General features: G+C 48.7%; 1 protein-coding gene across 1 annotated transcript in view; it reads left to right on the top strand.

Moving 5' to 3' along the window:
• Positions 1–6,104: 6,104 nt before the first annotated feature.
• LOC135906682 (hemocyte protein-glutamine gamma-glutamyltransferase-like) overlaps positions 6,105–14,424 on the top strand; it is a 32,879-nt gene continuing 24,559 nt past the window's right edge. Inside the window, exons 1-3 of the mRNA XM_065438237.1 lie at positions 6,105–6,352; positions 11,521–11,675; positions 13,555–13,752. Of these exons, the coding sequence (XP_065294309.1) occupies positions 11,534–11,675; positions 13,555–13,752 (340 nt within the window). The 5' untranslated portion in view covers positions 6,105–6,352; positions 11,521–11,533. The remainder of the gene's footprint in view (positions 6,353–11,520; positions 11,676–13,554; positions 13,753–14,424) is intronic.

Below are 14,424 nucleotides of genomic sequence, written 5' to 3'. Positions count from 1 at the left end.
AGCTCACCATCCTGTTCTCGCCTGTTCTCGCCACTGACAACCTGAGACGCCTCAACAGGCAAGCCGTGTCTTCTCATCTAGAAGCGCTGGTTCCAAACGAAATCAAAGACATCAGAGTGAACACCCGTAAGAACGTGCTAGCGATTGACGTAGAACACGCGGCTGCGTTGGATTCCTTGCGCAAGATCACGGAACTTGGCGGGATGAAAGTCCGCCCTTATATTCCGCTGTGCAAACAAGTCCGTACTGGCGTAATTTACGATGTTGACGAGACCACTGTCGACTCCGACCTGTCAATCTTAATCAAGCCAGCTACAGAGAACACCATCATCACAAACGCGTTTCGTCTCGGCACGTCACGGTGTGTGAAGATCATATTTAAGGGCGAATCCCTCCCATCGCATGTAAAAGTTGGCCACTTCCGACACGCAGTTCGCCCTTTTATATCAAAACCACTGCAGTGCTGGAAGTGCATGAAGCTTGGCCATGTGAGTAGTGTGTGCAATAACACTACCGTCTGTTCTCGCTGCACTGGGCCCCACACCACAAACACATGCGAGGCCAGTGTGCTGAAGTGCACAAACTGCAGCGGCCCTCACGATGCATCTTCGAAGGAATGCCCTTTGATTCGAAAGGAAATGCAAATATTGAAGAAAATGGTTAGAGACCACTCGTCTCACCGAGAAGCAGCAGCATCTATTAAGCGACGACGATCACGTCGCCGGCGTCGATCAAGACCCTCCAAAGCCTCTCCAGAACACCACACACGTATATCACCACCCACTCTTCCGCCCAGGCCAAACGCAGTCAGCTCCAAGGACACGGGTGCATCGAACAGCACGGCTGCTGACGCGTGGCCTGCACTCCCGAAGCTACATGCCCCTACTGAGCGGAGTGATACTTCTACAGCAGGGGACACTTCGTCTGTTCCTGATAAATTGGCGGACCAAGATCAACAAATTGTTGTTATGATCAGCTCTCTGGTGAGTGCTATTCGTGTTCTTCTGGACAAGCTACAGACACCAACAGCTCGAAGTGCATTGCAAGTGCTGGATGCCATCAGTCCGGTCCTGGCGAGCCTTCAGAAGTCCAGTGCTTGAGAACTTCTACAGCAGAACCATGGCTCATCGACACCACCAACGATCGTTCCGGGATGATGTGAGAAATGCCTCCATATTCCAATGGAATGCGAGAGGCCTGAGGTCCCGTATTTCGGATTTTCGACAGTTCGTATTTGCAAACCATTTTCCTATACTAGTCATCTGTGAACCGAACTTATCAGCTTCCATAAGACTGTCGGGATATGAATCTTTCGTTTCCAACACGTGTGTCCGTAGCAGTAAGGTTCTGGTCTACATTCGCAAGGACCTTACGTACTTTTCCCAACACGTAGCGCCACACGACGGTAACCAATACGTCTCTGTTACTGTGAAAAAGAAGAAGCTGTCTTTTACTCTTATCGGCATCTACCTTTCCCCAACAAGTCAGTTTGATAGAAAAAGACTGGAATATATTATGGCTGCTACTCCCGGTCCTTGGATAATAACAGGGGACTTCAACGCTCACCACCATATATGGGGAAGCTCCAGGATAAATTCGAGGGGCAGGTCACTAGTATCCTTTGCATCAGGCCACAACCTGTGTCTTCTAAATGACGGAAGCCCGACATTTCTGCGAGGAACTAAGTACAGTAGCTGCCTTGACTTGACTTTGGTGTCACGTTGCCTGACTTTGAGCGTGCAGTGGTTCACTGATATTGAAACCCATGGAAGTGATCATATACCGACCTATGTGAGAATTGATGGACTAGACGCCACATTACCGGTTGTTTCTCGCCAAATCGACTGGTCAGTCTTTCAAGATCGCGTAGAAGACACATGCAAGACACATATTGCACGCAGATTAGAAGACATAATTGCGGACGCTATGCAAGATTGTACACGCTGCTTCACACATCCATCAAAGCGTACAGAGAATGACATTGAATTGGAAAGGCTTCGTGCACTACGTCGCCGAGCTGAAAGGAGGTACAGGCGCACGAAGTCAATTCTTGACCTCAGAGAAGCTCGGCGCATGCAAAAGAAGATCAAACGCCGTATGGATAAGCTAGCGAATCAAAGATGGAAGTGTTTTTGCGACTCACTAGACCCCCGCAAGCCATTGTCCTGTGTATGGCGTACCCTACGGGGTCTTTGCTCAAGTCCCCAGCAACGACACCCATTCAACGCCCTTGCTCTCTATCAAAACCGCTGTGAGATGGACGTCGCAGAGGAATTTTGTGCGAACGTCGCCGGCGGCGCAGTTTTAGTCCCTGACATGGCTCTAGGCAACATCCCCGGCCCACGAGATGCAAGTATGGACGCTCCATTCTCTATGGAAGAGCTAGAAGCTGCTATGGCGCTCTGTAAGTGTTCGTCTTCACCAGGGCCCGATGGCATAACGTATACTGCTTTGCGCCACCTAGGCAGAGAAGCACGAAGAGAACTCCTCAGCATTTTTAATAGTTCATGGCAAGATGGTGTCGTCCCACAGGAATGGAAACGCAGCCGCCTGGTACCGCTTCTAAAAGCAGGAAAGTCACCGCTCGAACTGGCATCCTATCGGCCTATAGCTCTTGCCAGCTGCGTCGGGAAGCTCATGGAACGTATGATCCTCATGCGTCTCGAATGGTACCTTGAACACCACAAGATTTACCCTGACTCTATGGCGGGATTTCGACGGGGTCGTTCATCGATTGACAATGTCATCGATCTAGTAACATCTGTGGAACAACAAAAATATCGGAAGCGATTATCAGTAGCACTCTTTCTTGACGTGAAAGGCGCTTACGACAACGTTTTCCATCAAACCATTCTAGACGCACTTTTGACAATTGAACTAGGAGGACGAGTATATCGTTGGGTCAGTAACTACTTGACACAAAGGTCCTTGTTCGTACGAACGGAAGATGGTCCGACTACCGACCACTACACATGCCGAGGCGTTCCCCAAGGTGGTGTTCTAAGCCCTATTCTTTTCAACCTCGCGCTTCTTGGGCTGGCCAAATCCCTACCAGAAATAGTGAGTGTTTCAATCTACGCCGACGACATCTGCATCTGGACATCAGCGGTCACTCGCCTGCAGGTTCGCGCACGGCTACAGAAAGCAGCAACGCAGGCATCTGACTACCTTCACGCACAAGGCCTTACCATCTCAACAGAAAAATGTGCGATAGTCGCTTTTACGCGAAAAGCGATCAGTCCTTATCCGGTATGCATCAATGGTCAGCCTATCTCCTACAAGAGAAATCACTGGTTTTTGGGCGTCATTGTAGACCGAGACCTCACTTGGAGCCCTCATGTTGCCCACTTAAAGAAGAAGCTCACATCTATTGTTCACGTTTTCAAGTTTATCGCCGGCAAAACATGGGGATCGTCAGTGGGCTCCATGCTACAGTTATATAGAGCACTGTTCATCGGATTCCTACGCTACAGTTCTCCCGTGCTTGCTAAAACATGCAAGTCAAATCTTCGAGAACTTCAGAGCGTGCAGGCGCAGGCACTACGTGTTTGCCTAGGCCTTCCGCGCAGCGCCTCAACAGCTGGAACCATTGTAATGGCTCAAGACCATCCCATCACGACTTATATTAGTACCGAAACGCTTAGAGCCCATGTTCGTCATGTTTCACGGATGCAGTCAAGCTCTCTTGCATGCCTGCTGGAACGACGACCACAGGCGTCCTTCTCCAACAAGGTCAACATCCATCGTGCCTCCTTACCATCGGGTTTCACACCCTCTTCACGTTCAACCTCAGCTTTGTGGTGTTTAAAACAACCTCAAGTGCGTCTTACGGTTCCAGGAATAAGAAAGAAGACCGACCTGCCTACCTTGGCTTTGAAGCAAGCAGCTCTGGATTGTTTGCACACTTTCTACTTTGATAGAATACACATATATACGGATGGCTCTTCCACTCAGACCAGCTCCACCAGCGCAGTGGTTATACCATCACGATCACTAAGCATCCAATACAAGATTTCTCATTTGACATCATCGACTGGTTCGGAGCTTGTTGCCCTCCGAGGTGCCGTTGATTATATTAATAACCAACCGGCTAATCGGTGGGCTATATTCTGTGATTCCAAGGCAGCCTTACAATGTCTTCTGGCATCTCTTCGTCGCGGGTCATGTGAACAACTCGTGTCGGAGATACGAGAAATGCACCATCTCATGATCGCGAAAGGACACGACGTCGTGTTTCAGTGGCTGCCTGGTCATTACGGTATCTCCGGCAACGACCTCGCTGACGAAACTGCTAGAAAAGCACACGAAGGAGCAACCCTTGTTTCAATACCTTTATCGCGGACCGACGCAGCCCAACACTTAGGCAAGCTAGCCCACTCTTTGACATTGGAGAAGTGGCACACATCTGAATTCACTCACCATCGCTTGCATTCCCTCGATCCCTCTATGCAACTGCGGCTGTTACCAGGTCTTCCGCGAAATGAGGAAACAGTGCTGTGCCGCTTACGTTTGGGAGTCGCATTCACAAATGCTTATGCATTTCTGATTGGAATGGATGATAGCGCCGAGTGCAATGCCTGCGGTGTCGACGAAACCATAGAACACCTACTGTGCTACTGCCCATCTTATGAAAACGAAAGGCAAGACCTCTGCACAGCTCTCAATCAGCAGGATGGGAAGCCGTTCACCTTGAAGAAGATCTTGGGACCATGGCCTCGCATATCGCAGCTACAAAAGGCCACAAAAGCGCTGCTGCGGTATTTGAAAGCGACCGGATTGAGTGAGCGCCTGTGATTCGGACTGAGTGACCGACTGATATCTCCAGTGGACTTTCTTTTCTTTTCATCTTTCCGTCCCCCTTTCCCTTTCCCCAGTGTAGGGTAGCCAACCGGGCTCAGTCCTGGTTAACCTCCCTACCTTTCATTTATCATTTTCTCTCTCTCTCTGTTTAACAAGCAGTTTTATCATAAGAAGTCAACAAACACTGACACCAAGGACAACATAGGGAAAAATACTTGTGCTTAATAGATGAAATAGAGAAGCGATAAATTAATGGAAATGAAAGTGGATGAAAAAACAACTTGCCGCAGGTGGGTACCGAACCCACAACATTCGCATTTCGCGTGCGATGCTCTACCAATTGAGCTACCACGACGCCGTTTCCCCATCCACTTTCTTGGGTATTTATGTTTCCTAGTAGAACCCTGGGCGTGTTAGCCAGCGCCACCACTCGCAGACCTTGGTGGCGGATGGGGAACATCCTTTCTGCCGCAGGCGTCACGAGAACGTGATCTTTTGGGTAAAGGCGAACGGCCAATAAACCACACATGCTACCTGAAGGCATCAATGTTACTGGATTCGAGACCCTCGTTATGTAATAAACGAGAAGAAAAGGGGTTAACCGAGGGGCCCGATTTTTATCAGTCATATCATAAGAAGCCAACAAACACTGACACCAAGGACAACATAGGGGAAAATACTTGTCCTTAAAAATGAAATAAAGAAACGATAAATTAATAGAAATGAAAGTGGATGAAAAAAGAACTTGCCGCAGGGGGGGAATGAACCCACAACCTTAGCATTGCGCGTGCGATGCTCTACCAATTGAGCAACCGCGGCGCCATTTCCCCATCCACTTTCTTGGGTATTTGTGTTTCCTCAGGGTTCTAACTCCCAGGGTTCTACTAGGGTTCGTATACTCCTTACATTGACTTCACAATGGCGTGAAGTGCACGGCCACGACAAGAGAGGCAAGAAGGGCTCAACTAGAAAACAGAGCTGGGTAAATGTAGTCTGAGCTTCTAGACTCTCAGATGACGAGCAGGAGCCTTGCGTAATGGTTACGGGGTACGTGTGCCCTGTGCGGACGCGTCCTCAAACACGCACGGTTTGTACAAATAAATAAATATAAGCAATGCAAAAAAAAAACGCTGCAGTGACGCGCGCAGACCGAGCGGATCAATGTGTCGCACTGCTCGCGATGCGCGCAATGCCCATATATATGCAGAGCACTGATAAATGGCAGTTCGGAAACTCCTCCTCGCGAAAGTTTGCAACACGGCGCTTCCGGTGGCGGACGCTGCGTTTTTCGCAGCGTTAGGGCCCGAGTGACGACGAACGAACTGGGACCCGAGCGCGATACCGGGTCGCTCATCCGGGAGCCGCTTCGCCGCACCCATCGCATCGTGCCCGTGGCGGAAGACAGGGCCACCGCTCAAAAGAGACCGCGCTGCGCTTACGCTCCGTACTCGGCGGCCGCGTGCTGGCACGTTCATTCAGCGCGGAGTCGGCCGACCAGCAGCGCCGGCGTCGTCGTTACACCGCGGGAACACCCTTCGGCGCTAACACACGGGTGAGACGCTCCGAAAGACTCGACCGCCGCGTGGCCTCCAACTCCCCAAGTGGGCCCGAGATGCGTTATGCCGGCAAGCTTGTTTGCCCGTGACGGATCTTTAGGTGCACTTGACGGGAGTGAATTTTTATCGTTAGTTTGTTTAACCGAAGGAAGTTTATGTGAAGAAGGCGTGATTTCTGGTGGCTTCGTGTTCACGGTGCCTGCGTGTCGACCCTGTGCCTCAGGGTTTATATAGCTGGTCAGTGCCAATGGTAATTTCGCCCCCGAAGAACATGTGGTCACCGTTTATGAAATCATTATATGCCAGCAGTTACGCTTCACGGCTCAAAATGTGTACAGTAGCGTAGATGGAACTTCATGCATGCAAGAACGAGGTCCTGTGCCCGTGACTATACCTCGTTCCCTTGGCCACTTTCTACTGCGCAGTTATTAAGAAGTCCCCGGGAAATAAGTGCGGGCTCCGTTATTTTTAGCCTTGGCCAGTACTGGGCACTACTGCCCGAGCGTAGTCCAGACAAGACTGCTGTGTCATTCCGTCCAGACCAGTTCACCTACATAGCCATAACATGTTGCTGTGGTTTTAGCTGCGTGCGTGTCCACTGCTGTCCTCGGTGGTTTAAACATGCAAGGCGCTGTGAACGATGCGTCAGCTGTCTTAGAAAATGCAGTCCACAGTCGGGAGTCTGTCGAGGTCCAAGTATGGAAGACATGCACACAGGGTGAACCGGGGTGGCGCCTCTTGGTAAAGCTGGCCTCACTTCGATAGGGCAGTGACGCCGCCTCTCTTTGTGCAGCTGCCTCGGCAAAGTTCACCTATCGAAATGTCGGTTACCCTGGCTGAGCCACCTCTCTCTCCCTGGTTTACCTTTTCGTCCGCGTTACGTTATGCAGTGTCGTTTTAAACGCTATTTGACGTACGTTATTCTGCTTTAACTGTTCTCCTTAAAGTAACATCGATATCATGCTTTATAATTTCACAAACAATTACTTGTTAGCCATCATGTGATAAACAGGTGCAATTAGAATCTTTCCCACTAGTATACTTGCTCAACTAAGGGCGCGCAAGTAAGAACCTTGAGCCGATCATTTAAAATTTATTTTGGTGCACTAAAATTTCAAACTTGCTTCAAGCCACATTGCACCAATCGGTTTTATACTTCGGTATCTCTCCTGTCACCGTAATGATATTCGTACACAAAAGGAAAAGAAAGATAACCAGTTGCAATTGGCGTTTTCTTCCATTGCTTCATTCCGAGTTAGTCGATCCTACTGTGTTTTGTCCCAGATAAGAATTAAACAAACTCGAGATAATTGCAGGCTTGAGCTTCGCACTGTCCACCCGTGTCCAGCAAAATGCCATGGCGTGATGGTGTGTGTTAGTTTGCAGGCCTGTATACTGAACGCTGTCCACAAATTGCAAGCGATGGTCTGAGTTCCGCTGCATTTCGCTGGCAGACCTCTAGAGCCCATATAGGGGGGGAGGGGGATTGTTTTCACACAAGAATATCATTGCGGGAGGGAGTTCCATTCGTTTGTTGTTTTTGAAAAAGGAGATTATTCAAACGCATCGGTCTGTGTTGTCAAAAGCATAAATTGTCTACTACCTCTGAGCTGTCAAACAGGGTTTGCACCTTAAATAGCAAAGAGGGTTCCTGTTAATGAAACTTCGAAGCCCAAGTGCGTTCTTTAGTGCTTGCGTTAATTTACTACACTGATAGAAAAGAAATGAGAGAGAAGGAGAAGTGAGGGAAGGGCGTGGTCTTTGTCCGGTACCGACCTTAAGACAAAATGACTAGCCTTTCTCAAAGGCACTTCTTTTTGCTTAAACGTTGACACCGAGCTGGTATGTCCCTTTCCCGTCTTGTCCAATACCCGCTGTATTTACCCTCAAAGCTATCCATCTATGCAATACCACATCGTCTTGCTTTTATATGTATGAACCAAGACATAAAAATTCATGTATGAAGCAGATCGAACCAAACGCGTTAAGATGAACTCGCTTCTCAAAAACCGAACAAAGATACAAAAATTCAGTTTCACAAATAGGACCGTTTTTAGTTAGGCTTTGAAAACAAAAGTAAAGCTTGTTTATGTGGTAAATGTCTTTTTGAAGCTCTAATTTTTCCATTAGCAAGGTGTCATAGTTCTATAAGCTGTGAGTTATTCTGACGTAATCTATACGATGCGCGTTTTTATCACACGCGTGCAAACCTACGAGACCGCACGACAAAATACTATGATACTCGTTCCTTTTGAGAGTGAAACCAATGGAAAGGTTACAGCCAAAGAGAACTCACGTTTCATCTAATAAAAGCGTTTTCATAATCTCATCACAACGCGTTTGTCATTTACAGTGTGTTGATGCCATATTGCGATGCGTATTGAGGCCAGTCATTCACAGACGTTCTCTCTGACAAGTGCTTCGTGCTTATTATTCCGGGGAATCTTACTCCACGCATAATCTTTGTTTTCCGGTTGCACATGGCGTTCGAGTGCCTGCAACGTCCTCCGCGAAGCATGCGCAAAGTGACGCGTCTAATTTTCTCGCCCCGCTTGCGTCGAGCTGCATAAGGCGCTCCTGCTGTTACTTCACTCCTGTGCAACTGCCGTGGTGCAGTATATGCTCCTACCAATTGGTCTCCATTGTCTCTGCGTAACGAAGGAACACGTGTGACAGGCATTCCAAACGCTTGCGATCGACTTTTCTAAAACTGTGGCTTACAAACGACGATTCGCAATGACAAGCCACAGCTTGAATGGATGACTTTGTTCAAAGGCATGTGCCTGTCTTGGAATTGAGAAATTGTAGCGTTTGTTAGCTTAGCACTTGTTCAACATTGCCTTTTTATCCATGATGTGGAAAAATGGGAAGGGAGGTGCTGCCGAGATGTAGAGGTCAGCATATCTTGCGCGTAACGGCAAACGTATGTTAGAGAGACAGAGAGAGATTTAATGATCAGAGAAAAGCTGAGAGGCCGGCCTGGTCTACTCTATCTTAGCCAGCTACTGAGCATAGGCGTAAGAAGGAAGGAAAGGAGAAAAAGAAAGTGAATATGGCAAAGAAAGAAAGAGTAGATGCGCATGAATAAAAAAGATGGCAACAATTATTACAGTTGCATATCTAGTTCACTTTCTCTAAAAAAAAAGCCACATTGGCCTTCGTGGTCTGACACAGAATAATTCGGCCATAGACCTGCAAATTAAAAAGAGAAGTACACGTTAGAAGCTTTTATTTTTTGCTTCTTATTTTCCCCAGCGCATAGACGAGACTTTCAGGTCACATACCAATAAACGTCCAATGTTTTCCTTGAATGGCTGCCATGTTGCGTAATTTATGGCCAATGTTTGACCCCTATGGCCTGGTGCTGTGTTAGCTGCTATACGTGGAGAATCAACAATGTGCCAACCCTGCAGGTCTCTGCCAATAAGTGAGCATCAGCAATGCACATCAGCAATACAAGCACATCAGCAATGCACCTGTTTGCCCACGCGCTCAGCAGAAAGGTTACCATGCTGGTGCCGTCAACATATGTCATTTTACGGCGAGAGATAACAAAGAGGGGGGAAGGAGTGCGTGTTCTGTTTCACGCCCGCCGTTCTGCGTTCCTTAGCGGTTACCCATTATTGATGTCATGCCGGTGCAAGCATGCAGCACTTTTCACTCTGGGCGCAGGAACGGTGCTCTCACCCGCCGTGGTTGCTCAGTGGCTATGGTGTTGGGCTGCTGAGCACAAGGTCGCGGGACCGAATCCCGCGATCGCCGTGGCCCCATCGAAATGCGGCCACGGCGGCCGCATTTCGATGGGGCCGAAAACACCCGCGTACTTAGATTTAGGTGCACGTGAAAGAACCCCAGGTGGTCAAAATTTCCGGAGTCCTCCACTACGGCGTGCCTCATAATCAGAAAGTGGTTTTGGCACGTTAAACCCCATAACTTTTTTTAGGAACGGTGCTCTCGCTGTCATTGTTTTCTTCCATGTACGAATAACGTTGGTCTCTATTCGTGTCTCTGCATACGTGGCTGTGAGGTAGCCCGCTTTCTCATATGCATTCAGTTAGCTGAAGAAGTAAGGATGTAAGTGCGTAAATTGCATAAATAACCAATAACTTATAGATCAATTTTCAACGTGTACTGGAAATAGTAGACACCCCTTACGCATAAAAAGCTATAAGCTACTACCCGCTCGTAAAAAAAAGAAAAAAAGAAACTTTTGTGCGCGTTCAGAGAACGAGGACGGACTTAAATGCCCCCGTAGCTCCCTCATATGCCAGGGTCTTTTAACCGAGACGGTGTAGCATCATATGGCAGCAAGAGTGCATTGCAAACGCTCCTCAACTGACGCTTTGGTTCAACCAAGTATACAACTGCCAGCACTGATTGCACATTCGAATGCTCATGTTTACCTGCGATAGCAAGTCACCTGCATGAAGTCATAGACAGCCAACAGCCAACACCCACCGCGGTGGCGTTCTCTTGGCCACGGCGATCTGTTCCAGACGCGGTCGCGGGATTTAGTTCCAGCGGCGACTGCCGTAATCCGATAGGGGCAGAGAGCGAAAGCGCTTGTGTACTTACATTAGGGCGCATGTTAAAGAATCCCATGCAGTCAGTACAAATCCAGAGCATTCGCTAAAGCCAACTGCAGCGTCGCTCATTGTCCGTGGTGACGCTCTAGCACGATAAATCGCAAATAATTATTAGCCGGCTACTCGCTCATCCACTGCGCAAAAGGCTGGCACGCGCAGCTCAAGCGTTCATTCACAAGGCGGGACAGTTACACAAGACTTACTCGTTAAGTGGCGAACACATGCAAGTTGCCGTCGGAGACATTCAACAGGACTCAGCTGCCTTGTCAGTAAAGCATACCGAATGTGCAGAGGGCGACCAATGAGATGTCTCGTTTGCTATCGTTCCACTCTAAGGGCTGGTGTTACTGGAGTTACTGGAGTTACCTTCGCTGAAAGCAAGCCTTACTGGGGTCCTGCAGGATTTCGCCCGTAGAGCAGCCACCCTCGCAATGCTCACAGGGACACAGTTTTGCCCTTTTCTCGAGAACATCTTTCCTTTAGCAGAGGCACTGCACCGCCGACATTTATATTGAAGCTTTTCCACCTAAAAATTAGTGAGGTCGGCACTGACGTGTTTATTGCCCTCTTTCTTGCAGCAAACAGGCCACCATGTCCGGCTACGGTGGGCCCTACGTGATCTATCCAAACTGGAATGCCTACGCGGCGCACACGTTGGCTACCGCGCGGAACGCGCTTGAGGAACGCGAGCGGAGACTCAGCGAAGAAAGAGCACGCCGAGGAGAACACCAAGGTGACTGCGAATGCTTGAGTGGCCGTGCGATCCGCATTTGTCGCAAAGCTGTTGTGACCAGCCCAGAAGCCGGTCATTTGTGCTAACGCGTGCGCGAAAGCTCCTAGCTACTGTAACGCCAACACTTTATCGTCGTTCAAGGGCGCTCCGTTCGGCTGATTCGCACTCCATATCGCAATGCGTTCGCACACTTCAGGCGAGAATGAAGCCGCCGACGCCGTACGTTATCGCTACGTCCGCCACAGCTCGCGCGCGCTCGTATCTCAAGTGCAAACGTGTCTCTTATAGCTGGCGTGAACAAGTATTGTGCAGTATCACGGAAATGCCTCCCGCCGGTCTATAGCGTCTCTAAGCCATAGAGTTTCACACAATTACTAGAGGTAACTGTGGCAATAGGGTCTACGAGAGCTGAAAGTAGGACAGCCCAGCCAGCTTGGGAATGATGAGTAGTACATGGACTTGCCTAAACTTTGTCCTTCTGGCTTTAGACGGCTTTGTGACTTTGTGAAGTGATAAGCTTTAAGAAAAATTATGAGTGCGATTAAATAAACATGATCTATATAGTCCTACGGCAGGATTCGAACACAGGACCTCTAGCACAGAAGCCTGATATTGAAACTACTACGCCACGGACGCATAGACAAGCGGGACCGCTGCAATTAGCAGCGATTATTCGGGCTTGCAGAGACCTATTACAATCTGCATTAAGAGAACGTATCGATTGCTTTGAAGTTCAGGCAAATTCCGGCCCAGATAACAAGAACGTTTGAATCCACGAGTACGAAGATCAGACACATCCATGTACTATACCCATCATTCCCATGGTGGCTCGACGATCGCAGCGCCAGAGTTCCCTCTGGTAATTGTAGGAAACTAAGCTCCTACCCATTGGCACTTCTAACATCTGACACCGCTTCAACGCGATTCTTGGAGTGAGAACCAGCGCCTCGCCGCTGCTATCAGTGCACGTGCCCCTTGGTTAGATAGATACAGAAAGCGTTTGAAGTTCAATTATTTCTTTTTTTTATTTAAATTTATTGGTGCGTCTCGATGTGAGCGGATGCGCGGAAAGGAGTATGTTACAACACATGTTGATACGAAAGCGTGACGAGTGTGCTGTTCTCGATTGCATTCTCACAATATAGAATTCTGCAAAATTAACGTTAAGCTTGTGGTTATCGTTTTTTAGATGTGCGAAATATGCTATAATGACGACACCATTCAAATGTGAAAAGTATAATGGTTGATTAATACGTAACATCTACGAATGTGGTTTCTGAGCTCATGCTGAAGTATGGTCTTGTTGTTTACCAGGAATGATTTTAATACTACTTTTTGCGGTAACCCGCAAAAAGTAGCACAACGTCCCATGCAATGCGCCTGGCGGGCTCGCCGAGTTCCCTTGCATGAATGATTCAAATACATACGTGTATAAACATCCAGTGTATTGTCATACACACGTGAGTAAAAGGAAAAAATAAAGGATGCATCATGCGTTCCCAGCACTTCAACGCGAAAAACAGCGCGATTAATGCGAAAGTGTAGCTAAGAACCAGAAAAGAAGCACCGTAGAATTTTTTATGTTTGAATGGTTTCGCGAGTACTGACATAGGAGTCGAGTGCCAAGTTAAAAATGCGCTCCAATCTTAACATGAAATTCAACGACGTTGTAGCATAAAGCTACATGTCCTTATTTCTGAAGACGGGTAAATAGCTAGTACAAGCGCCTTTCTTCCGGCTCCAGGTGACATGTAGCAAAACAACCTACGTAGGAATGACACACGGGTTTTGCAATATCGACAGTGAATGAATGCTTCCTCAATTAACATGAAACATTCGTTAACTCTGCACTAAACAACAGTACGCAACCTTTGTTCAGGCAATGCCATAAAGGTGGACGCCGTGGAGCTTTACTCCAAGGACAACGCCAAGCACCACCACACGGAAATGTTCGACTCCCTGGAGCGGAGCGACCCGCCGCTCATCATACGCCGTGGTCAACCATTTCTTCTAGCCATCCGCTTCAAGCGTGAATACCAGCCGGGAGTTGACGACGTCTCCCTCGACTTCAGCATCGGTAACAACTCTGGAGCACGTTAGGGAGCTGCGCTGCAGGCGGCCATGTTTCATTATTTCCGTCTTCGTTAACTAAACTAAACCGACCGACCGACCGACTCACTCACTCACTCAATCACTCACTCACTCACATTCACGCACATTCACAAAACTTGTCTTTTCAAGACAGACCGCGATTGACCAACGCCGAGATGACCGTTTCATTACAATGCCGATCACTGTCCAGATACAGGGATTAAGGACGGCAACAACCAGCACCCTAGCTTCTGCGAGCTCAGAAGGCGTCGTGTTTTATGCGAAGCATATTACGAGGGCTCAACCCAGCTCCTCAGGCGCGGCGGTGACCATGAAATCACGTGACACCGTGACGTCACGACAGAGGAGAAGTGGCTTTGGCTCAACTCTTGCAAGACGGGCTGGGTGGGAATCGAACCAGGGTCTCCGGAGTGTGGGACGGAGACGCTACCACTGAGCCACGAGTACAACGCTTCAAAGCGGTACAAAAGCGCCTCTAGTGAATGCGGTGTTGCCTTAGAAACGCGCTGTTTCTAAGGCGTGCGTCTCTTGCTCAGGCGCACATTTCGTTGCCGCGCCGAACGCTGCTTTGCTCGACGCTCACCGCGTCCAATGCGGGGCGCGTAGTCGCTGCCCTGTAGCCCATTGTCTTACACCC

The sequence above is a fragment of the Dermacentor albipictus genome, chromosome 1 (genome assembly GCF_038994185.2).
Source record: "Dermacentor albipictus isolate Rhodes 1998 colony chromosome 1, USDA_Dalb.pri_finalv2, whole genome shotgun sequence".
In the NCBI taxonomy this organism is placed as follows: Eukaryota; Metazoa; Arthropoda; class Arachnida; order Ixodida; family Ixodidae; genus Dermacentor; species Dermacentor albipictus.
The sequence above is the reverse complement of the archived record's forward strand: the minus strand, read 5'-3'. Positions and strand labels throughout refer to the sequence as shown.